Below are 27,552 nucleotides of genomic sequence, written 5' to 3'. Positions count from 1 at the left end.
ACTGGTCTCCAGTGCCCCCCCTCCCCCAAAGTCTTCTTTAAGAGAGAGACTTAGCTGTAAAACCCTTGAGACCAGCCCGACACAACTTTCACACTGACCTTGCTCAGAATCTGCACTTCTTGTAACAGTGTTTGGTACTTCTCAGAACCTTCAAGGTACAATTGCAGATGGACTGGGTGGTTGATGATAGGTGGCAGAGACTCAAAGGGGAGCAGACATCCCTCCCGAAGGACATCTACTACCCAAGTCTCCACTCCATATTGCTGCAATGTTGCTCAATAGCTCAATAGCAAACATCCCCCCCCCTTCCCCAAATGACAGCAGCTGGAGGGGAACATCACCCCAAGCATTTCCCCTTCTTTCCCACTGGCACCGGACGCGACTGTGCTCCCTTCAACAGGAGAGAAGAAGGCTGGGTCATTCCAGGGACGCTCTTAGAAGAGGAAGACTTCATAGCGGCAGAGGAAGACCTAGCTAGACTCGAAGGTCTAGCTGCAGTGAAGTGTGAAGATCCAGAGGTCTTCACCACTGCCTGGTGAACAAGGCGGTCTTTATTATCATCCTGATACTAGTCCATCGCAGCATCTACCTGTTCTCTGTTGAAGAACGAGGTAGAACCCACCAAAGGTCAAAGGTCCATTGCAAACGGGACCGAGAGACCGGGCTACATGAGAGAGAACAGTATTCCTTCTTTTAAGCACCAGGTTCACCCACAGGGTTTGCTGTCTGGTGGGCCAGGTAGGAAATAGCCCTGCCTCCAGAATGGCACAGTCTTCCAGAGGGTGTCTTCTCCTGGAACGATAGCCCCAGAAGAGGCAGCAGCCTTATGACACTATGAAGGACCACAGATCTAGCCAGGAGACTACCTGGAGAGCTGCCATGGCGGTATCCTTCAGGGTTGCTGCTGCTTGCTGAGAGGGGATACACTTTCTGCATGAAGATGCTGCAATGACAGACCAGGACCAAGACGAACTAGGTCCAGGTCAACCTGCTTAAGTCAGAAGAGACCTCTCTGAAGAAATGCCTTTGACAAGGTAGAGGAGGGAGAAGCATCTTGTCTGACTAATTAGACCAAAGGGAATTCTCCTGTCCTGAGACAACAGTGTTCACTTGGCCTAATACTCTGTCAGCAAGTGCAAACCACAGCAGCCCTGTTGAAACCTTGGGTTCCTTCTTAGGACCCCGAAAAGATTCAAGCCAAGAGGGGCAGTTTCCCGAAGAAGAGGCCATGGTTGCTTCCCCAAAATTGTTGTGTTGATGAATCAGCGCTCCAATCTCACCGAAGGTCCTCTGTATCTCGGGGGAGTCTGAATCTCTAGGCAAAGGACCCTCAAACCCTTCAAGAAAATGGTCTTTCTGACCTACTCTCCCTGGAGGGAGAACCTTGCCAGACCCCCTTGATCCATCCTGAACAACATGGGTGTACGTCTGGTGGGGTTCTAAGCCTCTCCAGGAACATAAGCTCCCCATCATTGACTCCTGCAGAGAGTACTCAACTGGATTCCTCCTATCCACCTTGCCCCTCCCAGTGTATCCCAAGGAAGTAGAGGGAGAGGAGGATTGGATGCTTTTGTTCAACTTGCCAGCCATGCTGGCAAATAGAATGAGCCTTGTGCGATCATCAACCCGTGATGATGAAGGCACGCTCTGCCTTGTTGTACTTGGTCACTCATGTGAGTCAGTTGAGGCCACGCAGTCAACAGGTTGGCGAGAATGTGCACCATCCTTATGATGCATCCCAGTCCTCTTCGAGGCCGAAACTTTGTGCGAAGAGGACTGCACAGGGGACATCCTCATAGCAACTCTTGATGCCCTGTCCTGAGACAGTGACATCTTCCCTAGCACCTGATGAAGAGCCAGGCTTGGCTTCACAGGTAGGGTCGAGTCACCAGTGCAGCTCGATCACTTTTCTCGTCTTGCGACACTGTTGAAATGGTGAGAGGTCTCTCCATCGCCGACCAGTTCCAGTTCCAGGATCAGAGTCCTTAGAACTAGAGATAAGAGAAGGCACCTAAGTCTGAACTCCTGGGGCTCCCATGACACTAGACCCTGGGAACAGTGCCACGGTTTCCACTCCTGAAGGAATGGTGAGCTGTCGAGAGAGCCAACTGCTTCTTCGGGGAGAGTATGCAGACCAATAGAAGCCTCGTGATGATACTTCTTAGGGGGCAGAGAAGTGACCTTCCTCTTCTTCACCAACTTCTGCAGGAGAGCTGTCAGGTCTCCCAAAGGGGCACCAAGCGACTTGGCAGGTTCAGGAGCAGGCCAAGGAACACCAACAGGAACAGCAGGTGGGATCACCTCTGCTACCAACAGGAACAGGTAGAGGTGCCACTCCAAATCCAGGAGGAGATGGCACTGAAGTCAAGAACACTGGTAGATGGCAAGCTGGCAGATGGGCACACATGCCCAACAACACAGTCAGTCACGTTGCTTGGGTGGTGTGTATAAACCAAGTGGGAACCGATAGGAAAGCTGTGCTGGGTCACTGTACATGTTGTGGACGTGACTGCAGCATGAGTTATTGCCGCACTGGCACTGTTCAAATGTGCCAGTAACGCATTAACAGAAGGTGATCCCACAAGGCCCAGCGGAGCTCATGCTTGACCCAAGCCTGACACCTCACCTGCGGAAGACAATGTAGGGTTAATGGGAGGGGTGTACCCCCCCTCACACTGGAGGATGACCTTCGGAATGAAAGGAGACCCCGAAGAGTGTTGCCCTGGTCACTTGCTAGCACCCCATTGAGTCAGAAGAGGAAGACGAAGCAGAGGCTTCCGCCAAAGGAAAAACAGCGAGCTTTGGACAATTGCTGGGAGAGATAGGAAGACGAGGGATAGGTACCAAGGGCATGGTAGGGGGCGTGTTACTCCCCCAGCCTCAGCCATGCAAACATCCCACACTGCGCCACAGACCAGTCACTACACTCAGTCAAACAGTTATTAATATCACACTTACGCCCTTGACAGGAGGAGCAGAGGCCGTGAAGATCAACATCAATAGAAGAGAGGAATCTACTGCATTCTACCCTGACTGGGGCAATGTTGGCTAGGGGCAGGCTTTTGCAATTGATTCGTGGTCTGCATTTGCAACAATCATTCAAACACACAATAAACACAATTCTACTCAGATGTTCACAAACATATTACACAAACAACATAAAAAATCCCACCAAGATAGAAAGAAGATAGCAAACAATCGGGCAGAGAGTGAAGAAAACAGTCTTCCCTTGATGACAGCTAAAAGCAAATTGGAATGTTTACATCCAGTTGGGAGGGACTCCTGACTACTGGACCAGTAATTCCTATTGTAAAGGACCAAGGGTTTGTATATTGTGTAAGAAAAAATTAGTTTTCCCAAACTCAGGAAGTTACCAATAAAATTTAAGATAATTTCCAATTGAATATGTACCAAATTTATATTATTCTCTAGTAATCATTGATACATCGAGCTAAAACTGAAACCTGAAAGAGAGAGATTTAGGTAATACTCAGCGATTTAACTCTTAATGGACAAGCATGATCATATGAGGATCTACATCAGGTTTTGAGCAATGGATGGGCTAACTCATATGAGTATTAATATTACATGCCATATGATTGGATGAATTTAGTAGGAAAGATGTTCATATCACTTCAATGGTATGTAACTGACTTGAGGAAACTTTACTAGCTCAGCACAGAACAGAGGGAGGGAACAATGTGCCTTGAGACTTGATGGGGGAATATACTGCCCCTCTCTATCCCATGTCATTTTATTTATTTGCTCATAAATATACACTCTGATTACTCTTGGTTTTAGTTCTCATCTTTTACAACTGTATGTCAGCTATAATTGTAATTCTGCAAAGAACAGTACAAAGAAATATTTGAAAGAACATGTATACCTCATAAAATGTTACTGCATCTCTCCATCTCAGTAAATCTTTCACAACAAATATACATACTCTGAATTTGTTATTGATTTCAGTTATTTGTTATGATATTGTGTGAGCTGTAATATGTTATTTTCATGATAAAATTAAGTTTCATATATACTTACAAGTAATTACACATCCAAAGCTCCCCTTTTACGGCAGCTTGAATTTAAAATTTCGCGGGTAACGCTTCAGCCCACTGTGTAGGTGACCAGTTCAGCCCACTTGCAGAGAATAAAACGACTGTAAGCAGAAAGCTCAGTTTGTTTATGCCCCTGGTCTACTGGCAGGGAGCAGAGTGGGCCCCAATTCTGTAATTACTTGGGGCGATCAGCGTCATTGTCGCTCCCTGTGACGTCATAAATCATCTTATTACACTTCCTAAGCGTTTGAAAAAAGGGGAAAAGACTAAACATCCATCCCCGTTCAATATCATAGGATGGCGTTTAATGGTACCGCTCCCGGATCGAGAATAAGGGAGCAGAGAAGAAGAAGCCTCTTCGTCCTCAACATAGCGAAGAGATGAATGAAAGGACGTCCCTAAAGTCTCCACAACTCTCAACATACTTCTAAAGATAGATTCCACTCGGAAGTCAGTAGTTGCTGCCGTCAATCGAGACGATTCGTACGGACTTTAGCAATCCTGTAACGAACCTCTAGAGGATCGTTACATTCTACGCCTGTTGTTATAATAGGCTCTTTCTCGTAAACTCGAACAGGGACCGAGAGAAGATACTTCTTAAGATATGAGAGAGCTGTGGAATATCAGAGTTGATTTGGACCACTGGTTCCAAAAACTCGTTTTGAGGACTGGAGGGACGACCGAATTGCTTCCACTTCTTTCAGATTATGATCCAGGACATCTGAAACCCTCTCCAGATGTCCGGCACCTTCTCTCTATCACCTCAGGTGATACTTGACGCACTGAGAGATGTTCAGAATCATTCCTAGATCTTGAATAAAATTTCAGTTTCCCTGTAGGAAAAAACTGTAGAGGTCTGAATTGCAGTCTATTCAGGGAAACAAACTTCTTCAGGAAGGAAATGGTCCCCAGCAGGATCATCCATTCCCTCACCGAGTATGCTTACTTCCCTAATAAGGCTGCGCTTTGCCTAAGCAGGAGAGCATATAATAGTGCAATGTTGCGGTAGACTCGTAGTCCTATACTGTGCGGTAACAAGCACCGAAAGGAGTAAGAGATATCTTTGTTGAACATAGTAAGGCAAAACAAATGCAATGTTTATTCATTCATGTAAGAAATCCCCTCAATCTTAGGCTAAAGTCCGTGATTGTAGGGCAGAGATGCAGTTAGTCAGTCAATCCCGCAGGAGAGAGAGACGTAACCGCCAGCACAGAGATACGGTTAGTCAGTCAATCCCGCAGGAGAGAGAGACGTAACCTACCGCACATGACAGCGAACAAGCTGGTACTGGCTCGGTTGGACAGGAGGACAGTGACAGCAGCAGCTTACATTCGTCATCTCTTACCGTTATGCCTGGGTTGCCAGCTACTCTATTCTACGAAGAAATAGGTCCGTTATTTTTGAGCAGAAAGAGACTCTCAAGCTGGTATATTTAAGCGAAGCAGAAGGCGCTAAATATAGAAGTGCGTTTGTGTCGTCATAACACTATCATACAACGGTAAAAGAAAAATCGGAAACTCCTGGAAGGCTGCAGGGAGTAACGATAAAATGTCCTCAAAATAAAAGACAATAGACATCTCGGTTGCCATCCGAAGAGGTAACTACAGCAAGCGTATATGACTTGAACCAACCAGTAGTAAAATAACACAAGGCAAAATATGATATTGTTATGATACAATAAAGTTTGTTCATACTTACCTGGCAGACATATCTATAGCTGAATTCGGAAATACAGCGACATATATATCTGACAGGCAAGTTTCATGAACAAAACTTAGAGAATCGAAGCGGACAGCTCAAGCTTCTTATGTTATTGGACATAAGCGTTCATTGACGTAGTCTACAAGTCTATTTCTTGTACGAGTCTGCGAATGATGAATGAGAGCTCTTCCGAATCTTGTCAATAAGAGCTTATCCGCTTACGCAATATAAAGTTATTGAGATGTTTGTCAATGAGAACTAACCCATTTACGGGACAAAGAGACATTTTGTCAATGAGGGGATACCCACTTACTTGACAAAACGATAGTATATTGTCAATGGGGAAAGTCACTGAACAAAACGTAATCCAGGAAGTCGAGCATATTATTTTTCCGATTCCCGTATCAATCGAGGAAGGGGCAAGAATCCTGAAAAGAGACTGGGCTTACGGCAGGTAGGACCCCGACGTTCAACTTCGGCAGCGTAGTCACGAACTAGGAACTAACAAAAACTATCATCTGAAAAGCCCTTCAGATGGACTAAAAAGCTTGCAACCTAAATTTATTGGCAGTATGGCAAAGGAAGTACTGTCTTGAGCTTTCCTGAAGAGCGTCCTCTTGATGAGTGCCTTTGCAAGAATCCTACCGAACGTTGTCGAGCGTCATGACGTGCAGGACGTCGAGCTTTTACATAACCCGTAACTGCCTTATCGCAAAGTCTTGACTGCGGTAGAGCAAACGAGATCTTCCCTTGAGCTTTCCTTAACTCCATCCACCTTTGCAAAAAGCAATATTAATTGACAGAGACCTCTTGAATTTACAAAACCCGAGGTCTTGCTGGGTTTGGAAGACGAAGTTATCTGTTCACTTTAAGCTTCCTCCGAAGCACTGCTTACTTCACATTCTTTGCAGGTGAGGTAGAAGGTATCACCGAAGGTAGAGGTAAAAATTCTTTAGGCCCAAATCGTAAACAAGAGCTTGAAGAGTTCAACAGAAACGCTCAGCCAGGCGACACACCTGGCGTGCGCTGGCGCGTGCTCGGCGTCCACTGGCGCGCGCTCGGCGTCCACTGGTGCGCGCTTGGCGTGCACCCGCGCGTGCCTGGCGTCCATCCGAGCGTCAAAAGAAGCGTGCAGAAAAGCGTCACGCTCCTGACAGGCGTCAAAACAAGCGAGAGAAACTGCCTTCAGGGAAGAGCGAGATACATCTCGGAGAAAAATCTGACTGCACGAAGCAGTCTCAGGAGAAGGGTTGATCGTGTAAGAATACGAGGGGCGAGGGAACGCCTTCTTATTCTCACAGTAACAAAGCTCGGACGTCCGCGCTCAAAAGCGTCCTGCTACTACGACTTCTTTTTCGTATTTCTCGGTGGAAAGACGTACACATGTTCAGGCGACGTTCACCTTATTACTTCTCACTGAAACGCATGACGAGAGAGAGAGAGAGAGAGAGAGAGAGAGAGAGAGAGAGACGAGAGAGGAGAGAGAGAGACCAGAGAGAGAGAGACGTTGAGAAGAGCGTCCTCTATAAAGCTTCTATTTAGAGGGCGCGAGTCCTTCCGAAAGCTCCAACCCCTGCGCGGGGAGGACGCTTCGGAGGACGAGAAGCAATCCTTCAGGATTCGTCCACGTGCACGCACTTTGGCAGCCTGGGAGTATCTTCAGGTCTGCCGAAGGCACATCAGATCGGTGGGGGTTCCTCGTAACCCTCCTTCAGCTTTCGACATGCTCTCTCCCTGTGTTCCTGTGAGTCAAGCAGAGGTCCCGGCCTAGAGGCGAAATTAGGCCGATCTGACGCACCCTCCACTACACAAGGGGCACTGTCACTGCACTTAGCCACTTCACTTTTGCTCTCTAAAGCAAGCACTTTCGATTCTAAGTTACAAATCGATAGAGTATCAGAGAAAGGGCAATACCCTCTCCAGACACTGTTTTAGGGCCCGAAGGCAACACTACAGGGTTAGGAGTAACAATTACAGAAGTAGCACTCTTCACAACAACGAAGGAGAGCGAGCACCTCTCGCAGACATATTCATAGCCTGTAGGCCATACTACAGGGTTAGGCAAAATAAAGTCTACAGGAAGGTTAGCAGGTTCACTACCCTGACTTTTGTTTACTGATTAATTGCGTACATACGAATCATACTTCTTCCTTACGGAATTAGACAAAGTCTCATACTCCTTACATGACAAATCTCTCGTGCATACCAAGTGCGGATCTACCGAAGCTTTCGGTAGCCAAACCCATCATTGCAGACAACACCCTCTGAAACTAGCCTAACTAGATTCAGATATCTTATGCAAAAATGAATCAAATTCAAATCAATTTAAGATAGCGTATGCCTAGCCACAAATCCAAGGTAAATAAATCAAAAGACCAATCAGGATACTTAGCGGCAATGAAGTTTCCAAAATCCTAAGACCTAAGGAGGAGGTACTGAAAACAGGTGTTTCCAGCACCGGCGACAGAAAAATTATGAATAGAAAATGGGAATGGTTCCTGATACCCGCCTCCCAGCGGCGGGAATGGGTACTAACCACCTGGCAGACCACTGCGTGTGCCGGAAGTTTTTTTGAAATTCTGTCGGACTTCAGAAAATACAGCTATATATATATCTGACAGGTAAGTTTCATGAACAAAACAACTTTTATAGTTGACTCAATGATTATCACATATCATAACAGTACACAAGAGAATATTTTATCACTATCGACGTTTCATTTCTTATCACCATAAAAATAACTAAATACAAATTTCATTATGTTGTTATTCTCAACCTAAGCTAGTCAACAGTTACTCTTGTCCTAAGCTGCTCTCTCAAGCTATTCACAGTTACTATTGTTCTAAGTTTCTCTCTCTCTTTCTCTCTCAATGAAATATGAATTCTGTATCATTTTAGGATGCCGTGAGAGGCTAATCATTAGCTAAGTAATTACTTGGTAAGTTACTTTTATAAAATAGGCAGTTTTAAGCATTATCATTAGGCTTCAACTATTTGCAGATTCTAGCTATTTGTGGGAGATCTGGTATGCATCCCTGTGAATACGGGGGGGGGAAACACTGTAAGAGCACCACTATACTTACTTTACGCTGATGTTTTGAGCCAGCTGTGTGAGAACTTAATACTGTTTGGGATGAAAATTCTAAATTGCACACTTCACATCGCACAGTTACCTGAGGAGAAACATGTATCTTTGAAAAAGTGAATAAAGGTACAACCATTAGTTATATAACAGAAAGAAACGGAACTATTACATTACACACATCTAAATACATTCATAGGCAATATTAAAGTAGGTTTTCCAACTCTGTCTTCATTCCTCCTCTACCAGTTAAACAATACCTTACTGAAATGCAATATTTACTGAAAAACACCAAAAAATTCCAACCTAAATACAGCTCTATAACAGTGGTCATCAACTAATCTGATACCAGACACATTTTTAAGTACAGACATTCCTCTACTTATGAACTTTCAAAGATAGGAACACCTGTGCTCATAAATTCAATTTTTGTTCAGAGCATTCAAGCCTATGATCTGCAAGTCCTTGACTGGAGTTACAATTTCTGCTGCTAACCAGGCTGGATTACTAGTACGTACCATAGCTGGCGCCACTACTCACCCGTTTCTTGGTAATACCTATGCTAGTGCTAAGCTTCCATCTCACGTGCAGAGATTTATTTGTGCGTTTTTATCATGAAATATACACTGCATACATTAATATATCATGGCTAATGGCAAGCACAAGGCCACTGATGAAAGTGGTCGTGTTAAAAAAGCGACAATCTATCTCAATGGAAGCTAAAATGGCTATAGGGGCAATCCCTGATTATTGGCAGGGGTTCTGTTCTGATGGCTTGATGATTGTAGTAATGGTGCCTCTGTTAAGTATGTATCAGTGCAGAACTGGAAATCGGCGCATTTCAGCACTGAAAATAAAATTGGCACTAAACAAGCGCCATAAAACTGATCACCGATAACTGGGGGACTGCTTGCAACAAAGAACTTAGAAAGTGGTGGAAAAATGACAAATTTTTAAACAATTTGTATTATTCATGACTTACAAACCTTCGGTCATAACATTAGGATAAATACTCACCGCTAGCTGGAAACCGGCAAAGTTCAAAATAATTGTGCACGCAAGGAACTATTGGCATCTGTGCTTGGTCACGAGACATGTGGAGCCACCCACATACCCCGCTTTAACTCGTGACCCCGTTAGTTATTTTCTTACCCCCTTTAAGAGGGGACGTGCTTTGCCTCCATCCTTTTAAGCCAGTTTAGTTTGCCCCCTGTTGTTTTGCTTTTGTTGTTTGGAATTCCCGGGCATGTGAACATGAAGCCTTCTCATGCTACGAGACTTCCTGGATATCACAAGAAGAAGATAAACGACCTGATATTTTCTTCAACGATTTAGACGTCGAGAAACTCATCATGTAGTAAGTTGTAGGTGCAGAAACTCTTAAGGTACAGTTAATTCGTTACCTGTGCTTTGGAATATCACATAATCATATGGATTGCCTGTCAATCCAAAGCTTGGATGTATCAGGATGTGCTTTGGGATATCCTTTGGGAAGTAATTATGACTAATTGTGCTTCTTTCCCTGCGGGGAGAGGTGTGCATCGCCATCTTGTTTTCGTTCCAGATACATGGGTAGGGATGATGCAGGTGTGCAGTCGGCATTAGGCTTATCAGGAGAACAACCCAAGAAGGACAGTTGGTTTGATGTATAACGTCGTGCTGCCATCCAGGGTCCCACGTGATGGATGTCCCTTTTATCCTGATATGCACTGAATGGTGGTCGGATGCGTCGCCATCTGTAAAGAGGCAGATAGTGCAACACGGCAGCATTTGATGTCAGGTTGCTATGCCTATGAGAATATCATCAACAGCCTTGCACTTCTGGTAGGGTGCTGGCGTCGCATTCGAGATGCTCAGTGACGTCATAAACATGGCGACCGCCATGATGTCACTCCACAGCTGCGGCCTATACGGAGACATGCTTCCATTTTTCACTCCGAGGTACAAGAGTACTTTACAACTATGCTTTTGGATTTGGAGATTTTTAATGCACATTGTTTTTGAGAGAAATTACAAGTGTTAGGAGATATAACAGTCACATAATGGAAAAGACCCAAGTCTTTCCTCTGTATCCTTCCGCTTAGGCACCAACAAGCTAAGGTGACTGGCTTTGACGCCAGTGCGTTCTCCTGCCAATCCTGGAAGAATAGCAACTTCGTAGCTGATCCTCGAGCCAAGAGGAGAAGTTTCTTCTCCATCTTCGAGCCAGGATTGTTACATCCCTATTATATGAAGCACAAGAAGTAGTTGTAATTGTCGAACAAGTGAATGATGGAAGTTTAGTCTAGTGTAACTGTGAAGAGTTGGAGAAGGCTAGAATCAGGGACTTCGTGACTGATCCTCGAGCCAAGAGGAGAAGAATAATTTCTTCTTCATCTTCGAGCCAGGACTGTCACATCCTTGTAAAGTAGAAATGCCACAGCAGGTTGGGTTTCTTGATCTTGGCTGCAAGAGTACCATCAACAGCCTCACGCTTCCATCAAGCGTGATGACGTCATAGCCAAACCCGCTTGCAAAATGGTGGTAGTCATGACGTCACAGCCTACTGCTGCCAATCTCTTGTCGTCTTCGGTGGCATCATTATATTACACTTTCATTTCGGGAGCACACACATATGGAGAAATATGAACTTTCTCATAGAATAAGTGGCTGTGCCATTGTGTGCTCCAGTTATGTTTGAAATAAGAAAGCTTAAGCAGTACTGTAGCTCAGTCAACTTTAGACGGTTGCCGTTTAGGTTGTCAGTAGTCCAGTGGTAGACTAGGCTGTGATAACCATGTCGGTTGTAGAGCTATGATGGCCATAGATCCATGACGCTGCAATGACATCACAAGCCTACTGCTTCTCGATCTACTTCGCTGCCTCCGGAACCAAATACACTTTCTGACTCATTGGTACACTCAGTAACAAAGAAATTACAAGATCTAGAGGTGAAAATTGCTAAGAAAGACAAAAAAAAAAGGCGTAATTTGTCTTCTTCCTCTAGCTGGTGTCATCGCTAAGTTCGATGATGTCACTGTGTGTACCAGTCAAGCATTGGAGGATGCGGGATTTCGTGACTGATCCTCGGGACAAGAGGAGAAGAGTGAATTCTTCTTCATCTTTGGGCCAGGACTGTCACATCCCAATCAGCAAGAAAGTCAAGAAGTCAGTGGCTGGTAAGCTCAAAGCAAGCGGACGAAGTCGTTTACGAGTTCGAACGAGCGAAAGCGTCGACGGTTGCTGGGCTAGCGGCTGACGCGGAGTTGCCAGTGGAAACTACAAAGTCTAAGAGAGACTGCAATGCCGTTGATGAACTTGATACATACGCCGATGCTTTTAGAAACTTTTTCATGGACTCTAGATGTCAGAGTAATGAAATATGATAAAATTCCTCTCATATTTGTATATAGGAATGCAAATAGATATGTTCTCAGATCCTACTGACTATTCGGGATCGAGCCATCAGTGCCCATTAAAGATAAAAGATGCCGCGGCCGTATGGTCGGACGGCCATGGCACGACAAACGTATGCGGCATTATAAAACAAATCGCTTGACCATTAGCATAATTTTAAAGAACCAAGACAAAATTATGTAGCATATGCAAAGTGCTGTGCCAATGCAGTCAACAATTATAAGTAGGAGAAGGGGAAGGTTGGTAAAAGAAATAGAAAAACTTCTGGGTATTATCTAGATGGAACACCAGAGACAAAGGTTTGCACTGCTTAGCCTCATGCTGAGTCAGGAAAAGGCTAAAAGCCTTTTTTATGACTTGAAAGGTTTTGGTTATGGAAAAACATAAATAGTATTAATAAAATACTCCATAAAATACAGTAACAGTACTAGTATTGGGTTTTAGTATGAACAAATATACATACTAGTACTGTATGTATTAACTTTGCATATATGAACTTGAACTTACGAACAAAAATGATATTTTTAAAATAAAATTAGATTTTGTATATACTGACCCAGTAATTATATAGCTAAGAGTTTCTACTCGATGGCAGTGTAAGGTCTACAGTGCTGTCCCCCTACGGCAATACAGTTGTACCTCGAGATACGAAATTAATCCGTTCCGAGGCGGCCTTCGTATCATGAGTTTTTCATATCTTGAACTGCATTTTACATGTAAAATGACTAATCCGTTCCAAGCCCTCCAAAAACACCCAAGTAAATTTCATAATAAAGCTAAATTGACCTATAAACAATGAAATACTACAACAATTTGGACCATTCAATACCTAACTTAATACGTACTGCTAATATGTACTACATAGTACCTGTAAATAAAGTGTATTAGCATACATGGTATACAAGAAATACTGTACGTACATATGAACGTATGTAGTAAAATGTGGAAGCTTACCTTTTGAGTGAGGCTATCTCCGAAAGTGGCGACAGGAGGAGGAGGACAAACTGCAGATATGTACACTTAACCTTACGAAACACATTCACAACACTGTAACACTTAACTTTACAAAAAACTCAAAATTAATTTATTTTTTCCTTTTTTTTATTTTTACATTTTTTTTTTACTTTTTTATACTTTACTTTTTTTTTTAATACAAAATTTCAACTTTCTGTTTTTTTGTAGTATCACTTGGATCTTCCTGTTTGCTTACTCCTACTAAAGGCCTCTTTTAAAAAATAACTATCCTAGGAAGATTGCTTCTGCCTGCTTTTGACAATGTTCCTGAAACGACTCAGCCAAACGTCATCGAACTGTGCAAGCATACGACCTGAATAAGCCTTTTCGGGGTGTCTCTTTTCTACGAATGATTGCACCTTATGAAAAGCAGCTAGAGCATCCTTAATTTCTGCCGTTGTCATAGAGTCGTCGTCCTCCTCCTTGCCGCTGCTAGAGAACTCTTCTTGAACGACGTTATGTTGCATGGCCTCCAACCCCTTCAGGTCATCCGTCGTAAGCTCCTCTTGGTGCTCCTCGAGAAGGTCATTGATGTCGTCCTCGTCAACAACCAGCCCCATGGACTTGCCGAGTGCAATGATCTCATCAAGATCTGGTTGCAAAACAGCTTCAGGATCATCAACTGTTCCTGAATCTGCAGCACCAGCTTCGCCCACGTCGAATCCCTCGAAGTCTCGGGCGGATACGGCATCAGGCCAGTTTTTCCTCCACAAAAAATTCAAGGTTCGCCTCGAAACCTCCTGCCAAGCTTGGTCAATGAGCCGGATGCATATCACAACATCGAAATGCTCCTTCCAAAATTCACGCAAGGTGAGGTTTGTGGTATCGGTGATGTCGAAACATCTCTTGCGTATACAGCTTCTTGAAACTCGATATCACTTGCTGGTTCATGGGCTGGAGGAGAGGATTGGTGTTAGGCGGAAGATAAAGAACCTTGATAAAAGAATACTCCGCTAGGATATCTTCCTCGAGGCCAGGAGGGTGAGCAGGGGCATTGTCCAACACCAGCAGACATTTCAGAGGGAGGTGCTTCTCTTCCAAGAATTTCTTCACAGATTTACCCACTCGGTGAACAAAAGTCTCGTTACCCAGGCTTTCACATTAGCCCTCCACATCACTGGAAGCTTCTCCTTAAGCACTTTGTGGGCCTTGAAGGTTCAAGGAGTCTCCAAATGATACACAAGTAGGGGCTTCACCTTGCAATCCCCACTGGCGTTCGTGGCGTTCGAACAAAGTGCGAGCGTAAGCCTGTCTTTCATACGCTTATGACCGGGTAGCTTCTTCTCTTCCTGCGTGATGTACGTCCGACGAGGCATTTTTTCCAAAAAAGGCCAGTCTCATCACAGTTGAAGATTTGCTGAGAACTTTAGCCTTCGTTGAGAGTCATCTCGTCGAAGGTCTTAATAAAGGCTTTGGCCGCTTTCGTGTCCAAGCTGGCCACCTCCCAATGCCGCACCACCGAATGGATGCCAGTCCGTTTACGGAATCCTTCAAACCACCCATGAGAAGCCTTGAACTCGGGGGTTGGTGTCTATGTCCCTTCTCCTCCGTTGTCTTCAGCCTGGGCAATCAAATCGATGAAAATAGCGCTGGCCTTGTGGCAGATTGCCGTCTCCGTTATCGTATCGCCAGCGATTTCTTTGTCTTTTATCCAGACAAGCAGCAGCCTTTCCATTTCATCATGCACGTGGCTCCTCTTGCTGGACAAAATAGTCACACCCTTGGAAGGTGTAGGTGCTTCGATGACATCTTTCTGCTTAAGGATGGTGCCCATTGTCGACGGATTTCGGCCGTATTCCTTGGCGATCACACTCAATCACATACCAGCTTCATACTTTTTAATTATCTCCATCTTCGTCTCCAAAGAAAGGATCCTCTTCTTTCCGTGAACTTCAACTTTCTTGGGACCCATGACTACGTATATGCTGTACGTAATTATGTTATGTAGTACTATACGTATATAGTAAAGTTCTCACACAACACCATAAAGTATACTACAACGAAATCACTAACGAATTTACGTTAATAAATGAAATCGTATAGAACGAACGAATTCTGCGTGCTTACGATACTGATGATGCCGCGAAGCGGCCGAAAGAGCACGCCACTAAGTAGATGCATCATGGGATCATGGGAGAGATGCTGACCAAGAGGAGAGAAGGATCTTATGGCGATGACTAGCATCAGGAACCAATGGGAGAGTGGGAGGATGGTGGCAAGTCTACTTAGTTGGCGGCGCGCGAGTTTTAACATTGTTATCGGTGGTCCAGGCGAAACTTGAACTTTACAGCAACAACTTTTCGTATCATGAACAATTTCCATATGTAGAGCCGCAAAAATCTTCGTATTTGCTTTCGTATCTCGAGTTTTTCGTAAGTTGAGCCTTTCATGTCTCGAGGTACCACTGTACTAGGAACGACTTAGCTAATCATTTCATTTTGTTTTATGCATAATGTCCATAAAATGGAGGTGGGTGGGCTCTGATCATATAATTACTCGGTAAGTATATACAAAATCTAATTTTATTATAAAATATAATTTTTGTATATGTGACTGATTCCACACTGAATGGAGGTGGGATCATGGGCATATTCTACTCCAAAGCATTAAATCATGAAATTAATTTGAAATAGAAAATTTGCTAGCATTGAAAACAATGCTTGTCATTCCTATGAGTTAAGAGAGCTATGCACATAAATAGCTACTGCCTCTGGTTGCCACTCATCTTAATTTGTAGTGGTGTGGCATTAGAGCCAAGGGTCGCCTTCTACTTAGGGGAAACTTTGCAGCAAGGAGGACGGTCCTATGGCTAGCAAAGTATAATAGGTGCCTGCCCTTGCCTGGGTGCAGCACCTCAATAACACAACCAGAAAACACTGAAACCTACACTGAAATAAAGTCAAGACCCATCCACTAAGAATGGTGGGTTCTCCAGGTACACTGTACCCCCCGGCTCTCCAAGTAGAAGTGTCCCTACATCGTCTGGAGGACTTCGTTAGCAAATCATGGGTAGACTTTTTCTGTAGTTCACAAGCAATCCCATCTGCTACTGCCAATGGAAACAGACCCTCTCGTGAGAGCGGCGAGAAAAGAAGAGCAGATTTCTGCACCACTGTCCCTCCTTTCATGGTGCGAGCACCATAACTCCCTCTTCTTCAAGACTCCCATGGCATAGAGGGAGGCTAGCTCTCTAGAACTGTCCCTAACTAGTTTATCCTCACATGAAAGTATGTTAAGGAGATCCAACGAAAGTCAGCTGGTAAGTCAGGATATTCTTGGATCTTGCATACAAGAGAGCCTATTGTCCAGTCTAGAAAGCTTACAATTTCAAAGACTGTAAAGAGATTCTTGAGCATATGACCAACTTCAGTTGATAAGAACATGGTCTTGGCTGCAAAAAAGGCCAACCTGTGGGCCAAGTCTATGAGGCTAGAAAATTCTTGGGAGGGGGCAACCCCCAAGGAAGAGACCTCTTCTGTCACGTAGTAAGAATATCTTCTCTTTAAAAGCAGAGATGGTGGATAACTGAAGTTATATTTTCCAGAATCTATTTTTTTCCAATAGATAGCTCTCTACTTCTCTGAGAGCTTTCCTGGCTGAAATAGAAAGAACCATCTTAGGCAAATTGGCAGTCTCTGCAGGCAGACTGCTCAGCTAGAATGCTGATGTTGGAGATGGAGCTGCAGGAGAGAAATAGGGTAGATAGCTTTGGAACAAAAAACTCAATAAAGATGCGTAAACTGTAGGAGGGGAGTCCTTGGCCCCCTTCTTCCACTGGAGACACAGGAGACATTGAAGTCCTTAGCAGCTGTCGGCAGTTTCTTCAAACACCCAAAAATATCATCCAGTCGCTGTTCAATTGGGGCGAAAGAAGGATCTGACAACACTGAAGGTTTCTGTAATGGAGTTGGCACCACAAACTCCTGTCTTTTGTCATGAGCAACCCCATGCGAAGGTGCAGATGAGTGCTTAAAAGACTGAAAGTTCATCTAAAGCTATAAATCTGTGAGCAGATAAGTGTTCCAAGGTCTTAAACTGATTGAATGAGAATGCTTTAACAAAGGCATAAATGTGCGCTCAGAAGTGTGAAGAAGCTATGGTCCAGAGTATGTCTGGGCACTCAGGAGCAAAAGAATGCCCGGGTGCAAGTGGGCACTCAGGCGCAAATGACTGCTCAGGTGCACATGGGCCTGACCCGATGCCGAGTGATGTGGTGCCAGAGGGCGCTTAAGACCCTAAACGTTGATATATACAAAGTTCATGTACTGATTCACCAACTGATGTTGCGGCACGCTTCTCTAGATGAAGATTCCTTAGCTAACAATTGACATTTGTTTAAAAAACTTTTGAGGCTGTCCCAAAAACTGCATGAAGGAACAGCCTCTTTTACTTTCTTACAAGGCAACTGAGGGATCCGTGACACTTCAGTTGCTGACCTTTTCTATGGTCTCCCTTACCACTTTTGCGCCACTGGTGCCTCTGTTCCAGACTTGAATCCTCTGAACTAGCCGAAAGGTGGTGTGCCTCCTGGAGTATGCCTTTCCATTGGCTACCCATCAATACCTGGGAGCTTACAACAGGTGCGACTGAGAGGTCCACTACCTGGTGACAGATCCCACCGACCTCCCTTTGGCTTCTGGTATAGATTCTCCCTGGTGTGGGGGATTATGCTAGGGACCCTTGCCTAGGAGAATCAGCAGGCCAAGTAGCCAGCTCCTCCACTATCACTTAACACTTATCTTGCATGAAAGCTTTCACAGAAACCCCAATTTGATCTACTATGTTCACCAACATGCCGAACTTCCTTTCAATGGCAATGGCATTAGGTTTGGGAGTGTGTGAGCTGGGTCCAGGATTAGGTGGAATAGAAGCAGAGAGAGAGACAACTACTGGCAATTCAACAGAAGATTTAGCCAATTCCTAACTAGCTAAACTTTTGTCCCTGGCTGTCACTTTTGTCTTTCTGCCCTTCTCTAGTTTATTCAGATGAGAATTAAACACTTTCCAATCTTTAGTTCCTCAATCCTTACATTCATTACATGGCAAACTAGCTGAACATAATTGTCCCCACAAGGTGTACATTTAGTGTGCGAATACTTGTTGAACTTGTGTCAGACATGATGCAAAACTAACATGTACAAAAGCAGTCTTTATTGTGATTGGTTACTATCAAGCAAACAAGTTGTAATAAGAAATCAACCCTATAGTATATCTAAATCGCCAAAAGGCTAGAGAAACAAAATACTTCACCAATTTGAGATATAAGCCAACAAAGTCAATGAAAATAGAATTTCAAAAATTGTTGCTGCTCACAACTGTTGCCAAAACAAATTGGCTTCCTCTGCTCAGTTGTTCCTCTCTTTCTTGAAAAGGGGCAGGGCTGTTTACCTACACCAAAATAAAAAGAAACACTACCACAAATTTCAAAAATTTTTGGCTCCTATACTAGAAACTTTTAGCTATGTATTTACTTGATAAGTTACATATACAAGAATTATATACAAGTGACAAATGAAAAAGGGCCTCAAGTGAAGAGAAACATGTAAAAGTCACCTCACCATTACAAATGTCATTCACTGGAACCGTACAACATATATTATTTTAGGCACTTCATGACTTTCAGGAGGGATTATTTCTACAAGTGCTTCCCCAATGTAATACAGCAATAGTACAAGAAAGTTGAATTACTGAAGCTATTTATTGCGAAAATTAAAAATTAATGTTCCCTTGATAAACACTTGACTGACCATTTCATGAAATTGCAAAAGACCACTGAAGTTTTTAATTCTAGAGGTTTCAGGTCATTTTTGTTTCAGCACTGAAATTCTTCATGAAACTGGATAAAATACAATACTTCAATAGTGAATAGAGCAACAGAATCTGATACTTTGAGTAATGGCAACTTCAGAGGAGCTTGATTGTTGAACCTATAAAAATGATATTGTTAGAATACAATAAAGTTTTGTACATACTTACCCGGCAGATATATACTTAGCTTGTGTCTCTGACGTCCGACAGAAATTCGAATTTCGCGGCACACGCTGCAGGTAGGTCAGGTGATCTACCCCCCTGCCGCTGGGTGGCAGGAATAGGAACCATTCCCGTTCTAGAACCAGATTTTCTCTTCCACCTGTCTCCTGAGGGGAGGCTGGGTGGGCCATTCATCGTATATATCTGCCGGTAAGTATGTACAAAACTTTATTGTATTCTAACAATATCATTTTTGTACATGCAACTTCCCCGGCAGATATATACTTAGCTGATTGACACCCTTGGTGGTGGGTAAGAGACAACTATTTACTGAATAGACAGGTAAACAACATACATTGTAGGTAATAAAAAGAAAAAACCTTGGTTCCTACTTGTTCAGGCGGAAGATTCCATGGCTAATGCCTAGGAATCTGCTTCGCCTCAAGAGCCTCAGCGAGGATGTGACCTATGGCTAAGAGTTCTTGTGGGTCTGTCGATGGGGTCTTATCCATTTACTCGGCAGAGCCTCTTACATGACAATATGCCTATGCCTAGTGGCATAATTAAGGAGCACAACACCGATCCCGATCACCTGATCCTAACACGAGGGTTAGTGCTTAAGTTGAAAAGAGTTAGTTATCCCCAAACTCCTTTCAAACAACCCAAAGGCAGAAAAAAACAAAAAAACGACCGTTTAAAAAAATTTAAATTTAACTCACTAGTTAAGGATCAGTATCGGCTCCCTATCCCAGCAAGTCTATCCGCAGACAACATATCAACCAAGAGAGAAGGATCTCTCGTAGGTTATCTTGACATCCTTCGGATATGGGAAGTCAACACAGAGTTGCATCTCCCGTATGTGACAGCTAATATGTCCTTATGACATATTGTTAAGGAAAGAACAAGAATTCAGAAAAGCTCGCACTTCATGCGCTTTTAATTCTCAGCTGTTTGAAGGAATCATCAATGCACTTGTCAAGTGCTTAAGAGATCACAATGTCTCAAAGAAGGCCAGGGCATTCTTTGATATAGATCTCTTCTGGGTGAAGCCTGGAGCCTGGCTAGCGCTTCGTGCCTGGCAGGCGCCTAGCGCCTGTCTAGCGCCTCGGCGCCTGGCTGAGCCTTGCGCCTGAATGGCGCCTAGAGCCTGGCTGGAGCCTCGCGCCTGGGCTGGCGCTTGGATTGGCCTCTCCATCCTGGCCTCTAGCGCCTCGCGCCTGGCTGGAGCCTTGCGTCTGGCTGGCGCCTTGCGCCTGGAGCTTGGCAGAAGACTTCATGATTACTGTCTATGAGTCTGCATGCCTCAAGAGTTTCAGCGAGGTAGGGACCTATGACTGACAAACCCTTCTGGATCATGTCAATGGGGCTAGCCCGCTTACACGACAGAGCCTTCTCGGATCGTGCCAATGGGGGCTGACCCACTTACATGGCAGAGCCTTACCTGTATCATATCAATGGGGACTAGCCCTCTTACATGACAGAGCTTTAGGTTTCTCTTTACTGGAAGGAGCCTTGCGCCTGGATGGATCCTCAATCCTGACTGGAGCCTAGCCTTGAAGGAGCCTGGCACCTGGATGGCGCCTGGCTGGCTTCTAGAGCCTGGCTGGCTCCTCACGCCTGGCTGGCTCCTCACGCCTGGCTGGCTCCTCACGCCTGGCTGGCTCCTCACGCCTGGCTTGGCTCCTCCACACTTGCTGGAGCTTCGAGCTTGGAAGAGTCTCTAGGCTGTCTGGCGATGTCCACATCGGACACTCTTATATCTGTCCGATTTGTTCGCCTCTGGCGCATTTGCGCCAGGTTTGGAGGCCCGCTCCTTCTCAGTATCCGACCATGACAGAGTTCCTTGGAACTGTCCGCCTCTGGCGTTTTTCGCCTGTATTGGCATTTGGCGCCTGGCTGGCGCTACATTGTCCGAGAGTCCTGAACAACCACATAGTCTATCAGGAGACTGGAGAAGGGTGGAAGAAATTCTTCCCCTTTGATCTTTTGGCCCCTGGCAAGGGGAGGTGATTGTAGTCAGCTATATACAGTAGACGACAGGATATCTAACAATACGAGAGAGAAGAGTCTTCCTCCGAGGAGGATCCTTCGTGAATACTTCCTTTGCTAACGAGATCCCTTCTTACATGTTGATGAGGTTCCTCGTTGCAGAATCTTCCCTATTCCTTGCCCGAAGGAAGGGAAGGAGTCTGGAAGTCGAAGGAGACTCAGAGCTGAAATTGGGCGGAACCCTGATTTCTAGCTCTTATTGTATCCTTCTGAATACCTTCTGGGAAGCATTTCGAGCCCTCATCGCACCCCGAAGACTCTGTAGGCAAATGTTTAAACCATCTCTTCTTCTGTAGATGAAAAAGTAAGTACCCTGCCTGGGCAACGAAACTTCTATCTGAAAAGCGTTGCGTCAGGAATAGAGGGTTTTAGTTCTTTTGCCAGACATACTATGCTGGCAAGAACCCATTGCCGAGTCTCCATTGAATCTGATGCGAGATTCCAATGCACAAAAAATTCACTTGTCTTCTTGGTCGTTTAGGGCTAAGAGAAACAAAGAATTCCTTCATAAACTTTCTCAAAGAAGTTTGATGAGGAGCAGTTCCATTTTGTCGGAACACGGAATCTGTGGCCACAAAAAGATCCCACTCGAAGTACATGATATCCTACTCTTTGTCGTATTGGCGGTATCGTATAAGATCCCGAAGATCTTAATCTTCTGTTATCTCTAATTCCCCTTGTAGAGACAGAGTATAGCCTTTTACTGCGTTCTTTGATAGCAGATAATATACCTAGGTGATTCTTCCCTCTGAAAGTGAAGAAAGAACCTCGCTATGTGGTTCACAGAGGTATCGGAAGAGGACAGTTTCCTCATTCCATCTAGCACGATCTGCAGCAATTCTATGTCTTGAAAAATCCTCTCATTCATGTCCACTTCTGGTCAGTCTGCACGCGGAAAGACTCAGAGTGGAGAGGTTTTTCAGGTCTATTTATAATAGATTCTGATAGAATATCCAAATACTCTTGGAAAAGCCTTACGAAACATGCTGTGAGAAGAACGTGACTTCTGTGAATCCAACCTCTCTAAGGCCAAAATGAGGCATTCATCCTCTCTTCCTTTGACGCCCATTTATCTTAATATCTGTTAAGAATTTATAACTAGGGGAAAAAAGACTAAAGTTTATTCCCCTTCTTTAAATTAAAGATGTCGTATATTGCTACCTCTCTTGGTTCGAGGAAAAGGAAGCAGTCTATAGGAAGCCTGTTCGTCTTCTACCTTGCGAAGAGATCTATGAAGACGACTTTCCGCAGGTTCTCAAAACTCTTTTCAATAAATGTTAGACAAACGTTAACAGTTATTATCTTCGATCGAGAAGGTTCTCACGGACATGCAAAATCTTGCATCGAACCTTTAAGGATCGTTACGTTCCTTGTCTGTTCCCAAATAGGTTCTCTTTTGTTAACGCGAACAGGGGCGAAAAAAAGAGATTCTCGATGCTCTTTGCGATATGAGAGAGTCGTGGAATTGGCCTAAGTGATTAAAATAAATCATTCCATCATTCCTTATAAGCGACCCCTTTCCGATTAAATGGGTAACGAAATCAGGAACGAATCTTGCCGTTACCGAGCCTCCGAGAGGCTACTGGTTTGTTTGTTTGTTTGTATGGTGTTTTTACGTGACTTCCGAACCACGTCGAGAGTGAACTTCTATCACCAGAAATCCACATCTCTCACTCCTCAATGGAATGGCCGAGAATCGAACCCGCGACCACCGAGGTGAGAAGCAAACACCAAACCAACCACTACTGGACTCTTAGGTTAATAACTCGCTAAAACGAGAAAATATCTTGGATGGTGCTTCTGGCGCATTGTGCCAGGCTGGCGCTTCTGGTGCAATTTGCGCCAGGCTGGCGCTTCTGACGCTTTGCGCCAGGCTGGCGCTTCCTTCTAGTTCTTTTAAGGTTATGTGCCAGAACATCTGTGCCCTTATGGTACCCGACATCCTTCACGTGTTAATTCCGTTCTTAGTAGGAAAAAAATTTATATACGTAGTATAGTCCATTCAGGGAAACAACTTCTGCCACTAAGAGAATGTTTCCCATCCGACTCGCCCATCTTCTCTTGAGCAATATCCAATTCTAAAAAGGTTGTGTGCGTTTCTCGAAAGGATGAGAGAATTATATTATATCGTGCTCTGCCGTATTAGAATCCTTTATAATACTGTCACATTGTGGTAAACAGCATTAATCTAGGAAACCTTTGTAAGGATACTAGGAATTCGGTAGTTAACCTCGGTATGTGCATAAGACTTGACCATACCGTAGTCTTAAAGTGAATTCTCTTCTACTACATTCATCTTCTCACTAAGCATGTACTCTAATAAGCCCAGTTTTTTTTTGCTTTTCAGTAAGCATGAGAGCATCATATAATATAGAGTTCCGCTGCGTTAGAATCCTTTAATAATGTTACCTACGGTAAACAGCATTGAAATGTTGTAATATCTTTCTTATTGAAAGCTTCTTAGCAAAAGGCAGACAATATTTTATTTATGTTTGCTTAACTATCCCCTCAATCCGAGGCTAAAACCGCGATTGTAGGGGAGAGACACGGGTTTGTTATTCCATCCCGCAGGAGAGAGACATGTAACCAACCACTCATGACCGACACCTACATGTTACTGCGTTGGTCTCTTTTTAATAGGGCGCGATAGCAGTCTCCGTTAGCCGTCTGGCCTTACTCTTCCAGAGTTGCCAGCTACTCCATTAAATAAAGGAATCTCATAAAATTATAATTGAACTTCAGGAAGTTCTTATTCATGCATATTTAAGCGAAACAAGACTTCGATAAATCTAGAAGCTAAGTAGGTGTTGTCTTAACAATCCCTTTAAGCGTAGTCCTTCCTAGGAAATTCCTGGAAGGATACTGGTAATTGAGTTGCTCTGCAAAGAAGTAACTACGGTATGTGTGATTTGCCGTATCGTATTCTCATACAGCAGATACTCTACTACCTTCTTTCCCTGCCGAGGCAGATAGAGAAAGGAAAAACTTTTACTTCTTCGTTCTTTTCGTTAATAGAATGATAGAAAGAGTATATATATCTCCTTAAGGAAGGAAGTTAATCCAGGAACTCTTTAAATCTTCGTGATTTCCTCATAAATCGCGGAAGAGACAGAATTCCTGTTCATCTGTAGGGTTTACGGAAGGAAGTAGATATTTCCTATCCGCTATCATACCCAAACGTCGATGAGATTCTTATAAGAAAAACTCCCAAAGCTCTTGCCTCTTCATAACGAGGGAAGAGCATGAATGAAGGAGAGAGTCCGCATTGAGAGGAACTGCCAAACACAGGAGTCTTCTGAATAATGAAAAATGGCTTCTCTTAGTATCAGAATCCTTCTGACAAACGCGACGGCCGCCTGTGCGACATCTTGCACCTTTGCCAGGGGAAAGTTGCTCAAGTTAAAAACTCAAAGAGGAGCCTCGCGACTGACCTCTCTCTCATAAGAAGATTTGGAATATTCTGCCGCCTGGCTCCTTGCGCCTAGCGCCTGGAATGTTCCGCACGCTAGAAAGGAGACTCGCTCCTGGAACGTTCGCTTGCGTGGAAGGTCCCGTGCGCCCTGATAGTTTATTCCGAGCGCCTACTAGACCCCTTTTAGAAAGAGCCTCTTGCCCGTAAACGTTCAATGGAAGGGATCGTTCTGATTGCCACTGTACTATAAGGCTCCTTGCTCTAGCCGTCTGTTTTTCTGGCGCAATTTGCGCCAGGCTGGCGCTTCGTTCTTCCCCTTTCTCTTTGAAGGCGCCTTGCGCCAAGAAAAATTTTCTAGAACGCGGCTCGCGCTCAGTTGCTAGAACGCGGCTCGCGTTTGGTTGTAGGAACGCGGCTCGCGCTAGTCTGTTTTCTGGAACGCGGCTCGCTGCTGGCTGTTGGAACGTGGCTCACGCTAGCTTGCTGGAACGCGGCTTCCTAAGTTCCTGGCAGGCTCCTTCGTCTTTTCGGATGTAAGATGAAGAGACGCACTTTTTTAAGGATGCCTTTTCAATGGCTATCCTTGGCAGTCTGGGACGCTCTACAGAACCTGCCGAGGGGACGCCTGACCGGTGGGGATTCTCTGAAACCTCCTTACGGCTTTCGACATTCCTTCTCCCCTGGGCTTGGGAGCTTGAAAGAGGTCTAGGCCTGGGAGCGAGACAGATCAGACGCACCCTCCACTGCAATGGGGAACACTAGTAATCACTTCTTACCTTTCAATAGCTCGCATTTAGAGCCACAATCCTTGTCTTCAAATTGCAATTATGAATTTGAAGTTTCTGCGAAGTAAGAAGGTGATGAGGATGCAACACTACTAGTACTGTTAATCTCTAATTGCTCGTTAGTACGAGTTTCCAAAAAACTTTTAAAAGAAACGTATCTAGTTACATGCTTTACTGACTCCCTAAAGTAGGAAGTCAGTATATTTCCTCAATCAATTCTAACACTTATTACACGTATTAATGAATAAATATTAATATTTCCCTTTCTTGCAAACAATGTGAGTGTCTACCGAAAATTTCGGTAGTTACACGTCAAATATTCTTCGAAAATTTCGAAGCCAAAATCATTAAAAAGTTAATAAAAGCGTATGCCGAACCAAAGACCCAGTACTTCCCTGCAAAAGACAGCCCAGAAGATCGATGGCGATGAAAAACGAAAATCAAGTCAGGAGGTAGCAACAACATATGTTGACACTACCGCGACAGAGAAAATCTGGTTCTAGAACGGGAATGGTTCCTATTCCTGCCACCCAGCGGCAGGGGGGTAGATCACCTGACCTACCTGCAGCGTGTGCCGCGAAATTCGAATTTCTGTCGGACGTCAGAGACATAAGCTAAGTATATATCTGCCGGGGAAGTTGCATGTACAAAAATCATGGGTAGAATGAACAGGGTACAAAAAACAATACCCTGTGCTTCATCTTCTTAGCATAATAGAAAACAATATACAGCACACAAACCCTGGGTTTCTTTGTTGGCAAACGCCCCATAACATTTTCCATAACAGCTTTCGTGACTGGGTCATTGGATACATCAACTGACGCTAATATCGCTGAACTTGGTGACAGACCTCCAGTGGTAGTGCTGACGCTCATTCTGTTGGCAAACAAAATATAATAAAGACCATGGTTAACTCATATTTCACAGTATTCTTGGAAAATAAATATAATATGGCAAAAAAATATTGTTCAATATGTATATCATATACAAATTCCTTACATGAGAATATACTTTACCTCCTTGAGCGCCAAGTCGCCTTATACTTACAAAGGCAAGTGAAAGACTGGATGTTTTACAAACATATGAATAAAAAAATGCCAACATCATCTTTAAAACACTTACCTTTACCATATCAGAAGTCTTTATCAGCTATTAATATAAAAACATTTAACTTGAAACTAAAAAGTCCAAAGGTACAAGTTCTATGAGAATAAGGCAAAACCTCTATCAAATGTCTTTTACAATAAGTACTAATTTCTGTTTATGCAAACAAGCCAGCAACTGGAGTAAAGCAAGTACTATGGGCAGGAACTTTCAAGCCTATCACTACTGTATATTTCATTTTTTTTAATCAAAATTTCCAGGTGGAGAACATAGTATCGTAATTAGAACCTAAACTTGAACCTGAAAAAAAAAAATTTAATAAAAACACTTTAAAAGTATATAATGTACATTGGAGTTGTACTGTACTCTTCATGATCATCTCTCTACCCTAATGACTACCACTTTAACAGGGGATGTTCAAAACCTAGACAATGTCTGATGCAGACCCTGAGCTCATGACGTACGTTGGTGGCTGATGAGTTGGTGAGGGAGCAGGGAACGGCATGTATGGTACAGAAGTGGGCATATAGCTCATGCTGAAGTCCACCACCTGCAGCCCCACACCCAGCACGTCGTTAAGCACCAGCTGTAATGCATGTGAAAAGTCTATGCTGAAAAAGCAAATGTACAATAAGTACCTTACTTACCCAATCACTTATACCACCATGGACACCCCTTGCTAAATCATCATCGTTTTCAATTAAGTGCGACATATATTTCCTTAAGCTAATCAAAACTCCAAAAGATGTATCTAGTACCACCTGCTTCCTAGGTTCAAGGATGTAAACAAATACCTTACGAGAGACTTTGATTTTATAATACTACAACTAACACAACCTATTTTCCTTTCACATATAGGTATGTGGATTAAAATGGTAATTTTTTAAAGTATAAATTGATTTTTCCTAACTATACAAACCTAGGGTCCTTTACATTAGGAATTACCGTCGTTGAAGCTGGGCTACCACAATTTTAAAAAGT

General features: G+C 43.8%; 1 protein-coding gene across 15 annotated transcripts in view; it reads right to left on the bottom strand.

Annotated features, from left to right (window-relative positions):
* The window catches only part of LOC135220554 (zinc finger protein 385B-like), a 657,479-nt gene that overhangs the window by 117,685 nt on the left and 512,242 nt on the right, over positions 1–27,552 (bottom strand). For 11 of the 15 annotated variants that reach the window (XM_064257760.1, XM_064257761.1, XM_064257766.1 and 8 more), the window contains 3 exons: positions 27,018–27,157; positions 26,208–26,343; positions 8,843–8,932 (listed from right to left, as the gene is read on the bottom strand). In XM_064257760.1, the coding sequence (XP_064113830.1) occupies positions 8,843–8,932; positions 26,208–26,343; positions 27,018–27,157 (366 nt within the window). The remainder of the gene's footprint in view (positions 1–8,842; positions 8,933–26,207; positions 26,344–27,017; positions 27,158–27,552) is intronic. The other 4 variants (XM_064257767.1, XM_064257769.1, XM_064257755.1 and 1 more) reach the window with 2 other exon arrangements.

The sequence above is a fragment of the Macrobrachium nipponense genome, chromosome 2 (genome assembly GCF_015104395.2).
Source record: "Macrobrachium nipponense isolate FS-2020 chromosome 2, ASM1510439v2, whole genome shotgun sequence".
Classification (NCBI taxonomy): domain Eukaryota; kingdom Metazoa; phylum Arthropoda; class Malacostraca; order Decapoda; family Palaemonidae; genus Macrobrachium; species Macrobrachium nipponense.
Note: the sequence above shows the minus strand (reverse complement) of the source record. Positions and strands in the feature narration are given on the sequence as shown.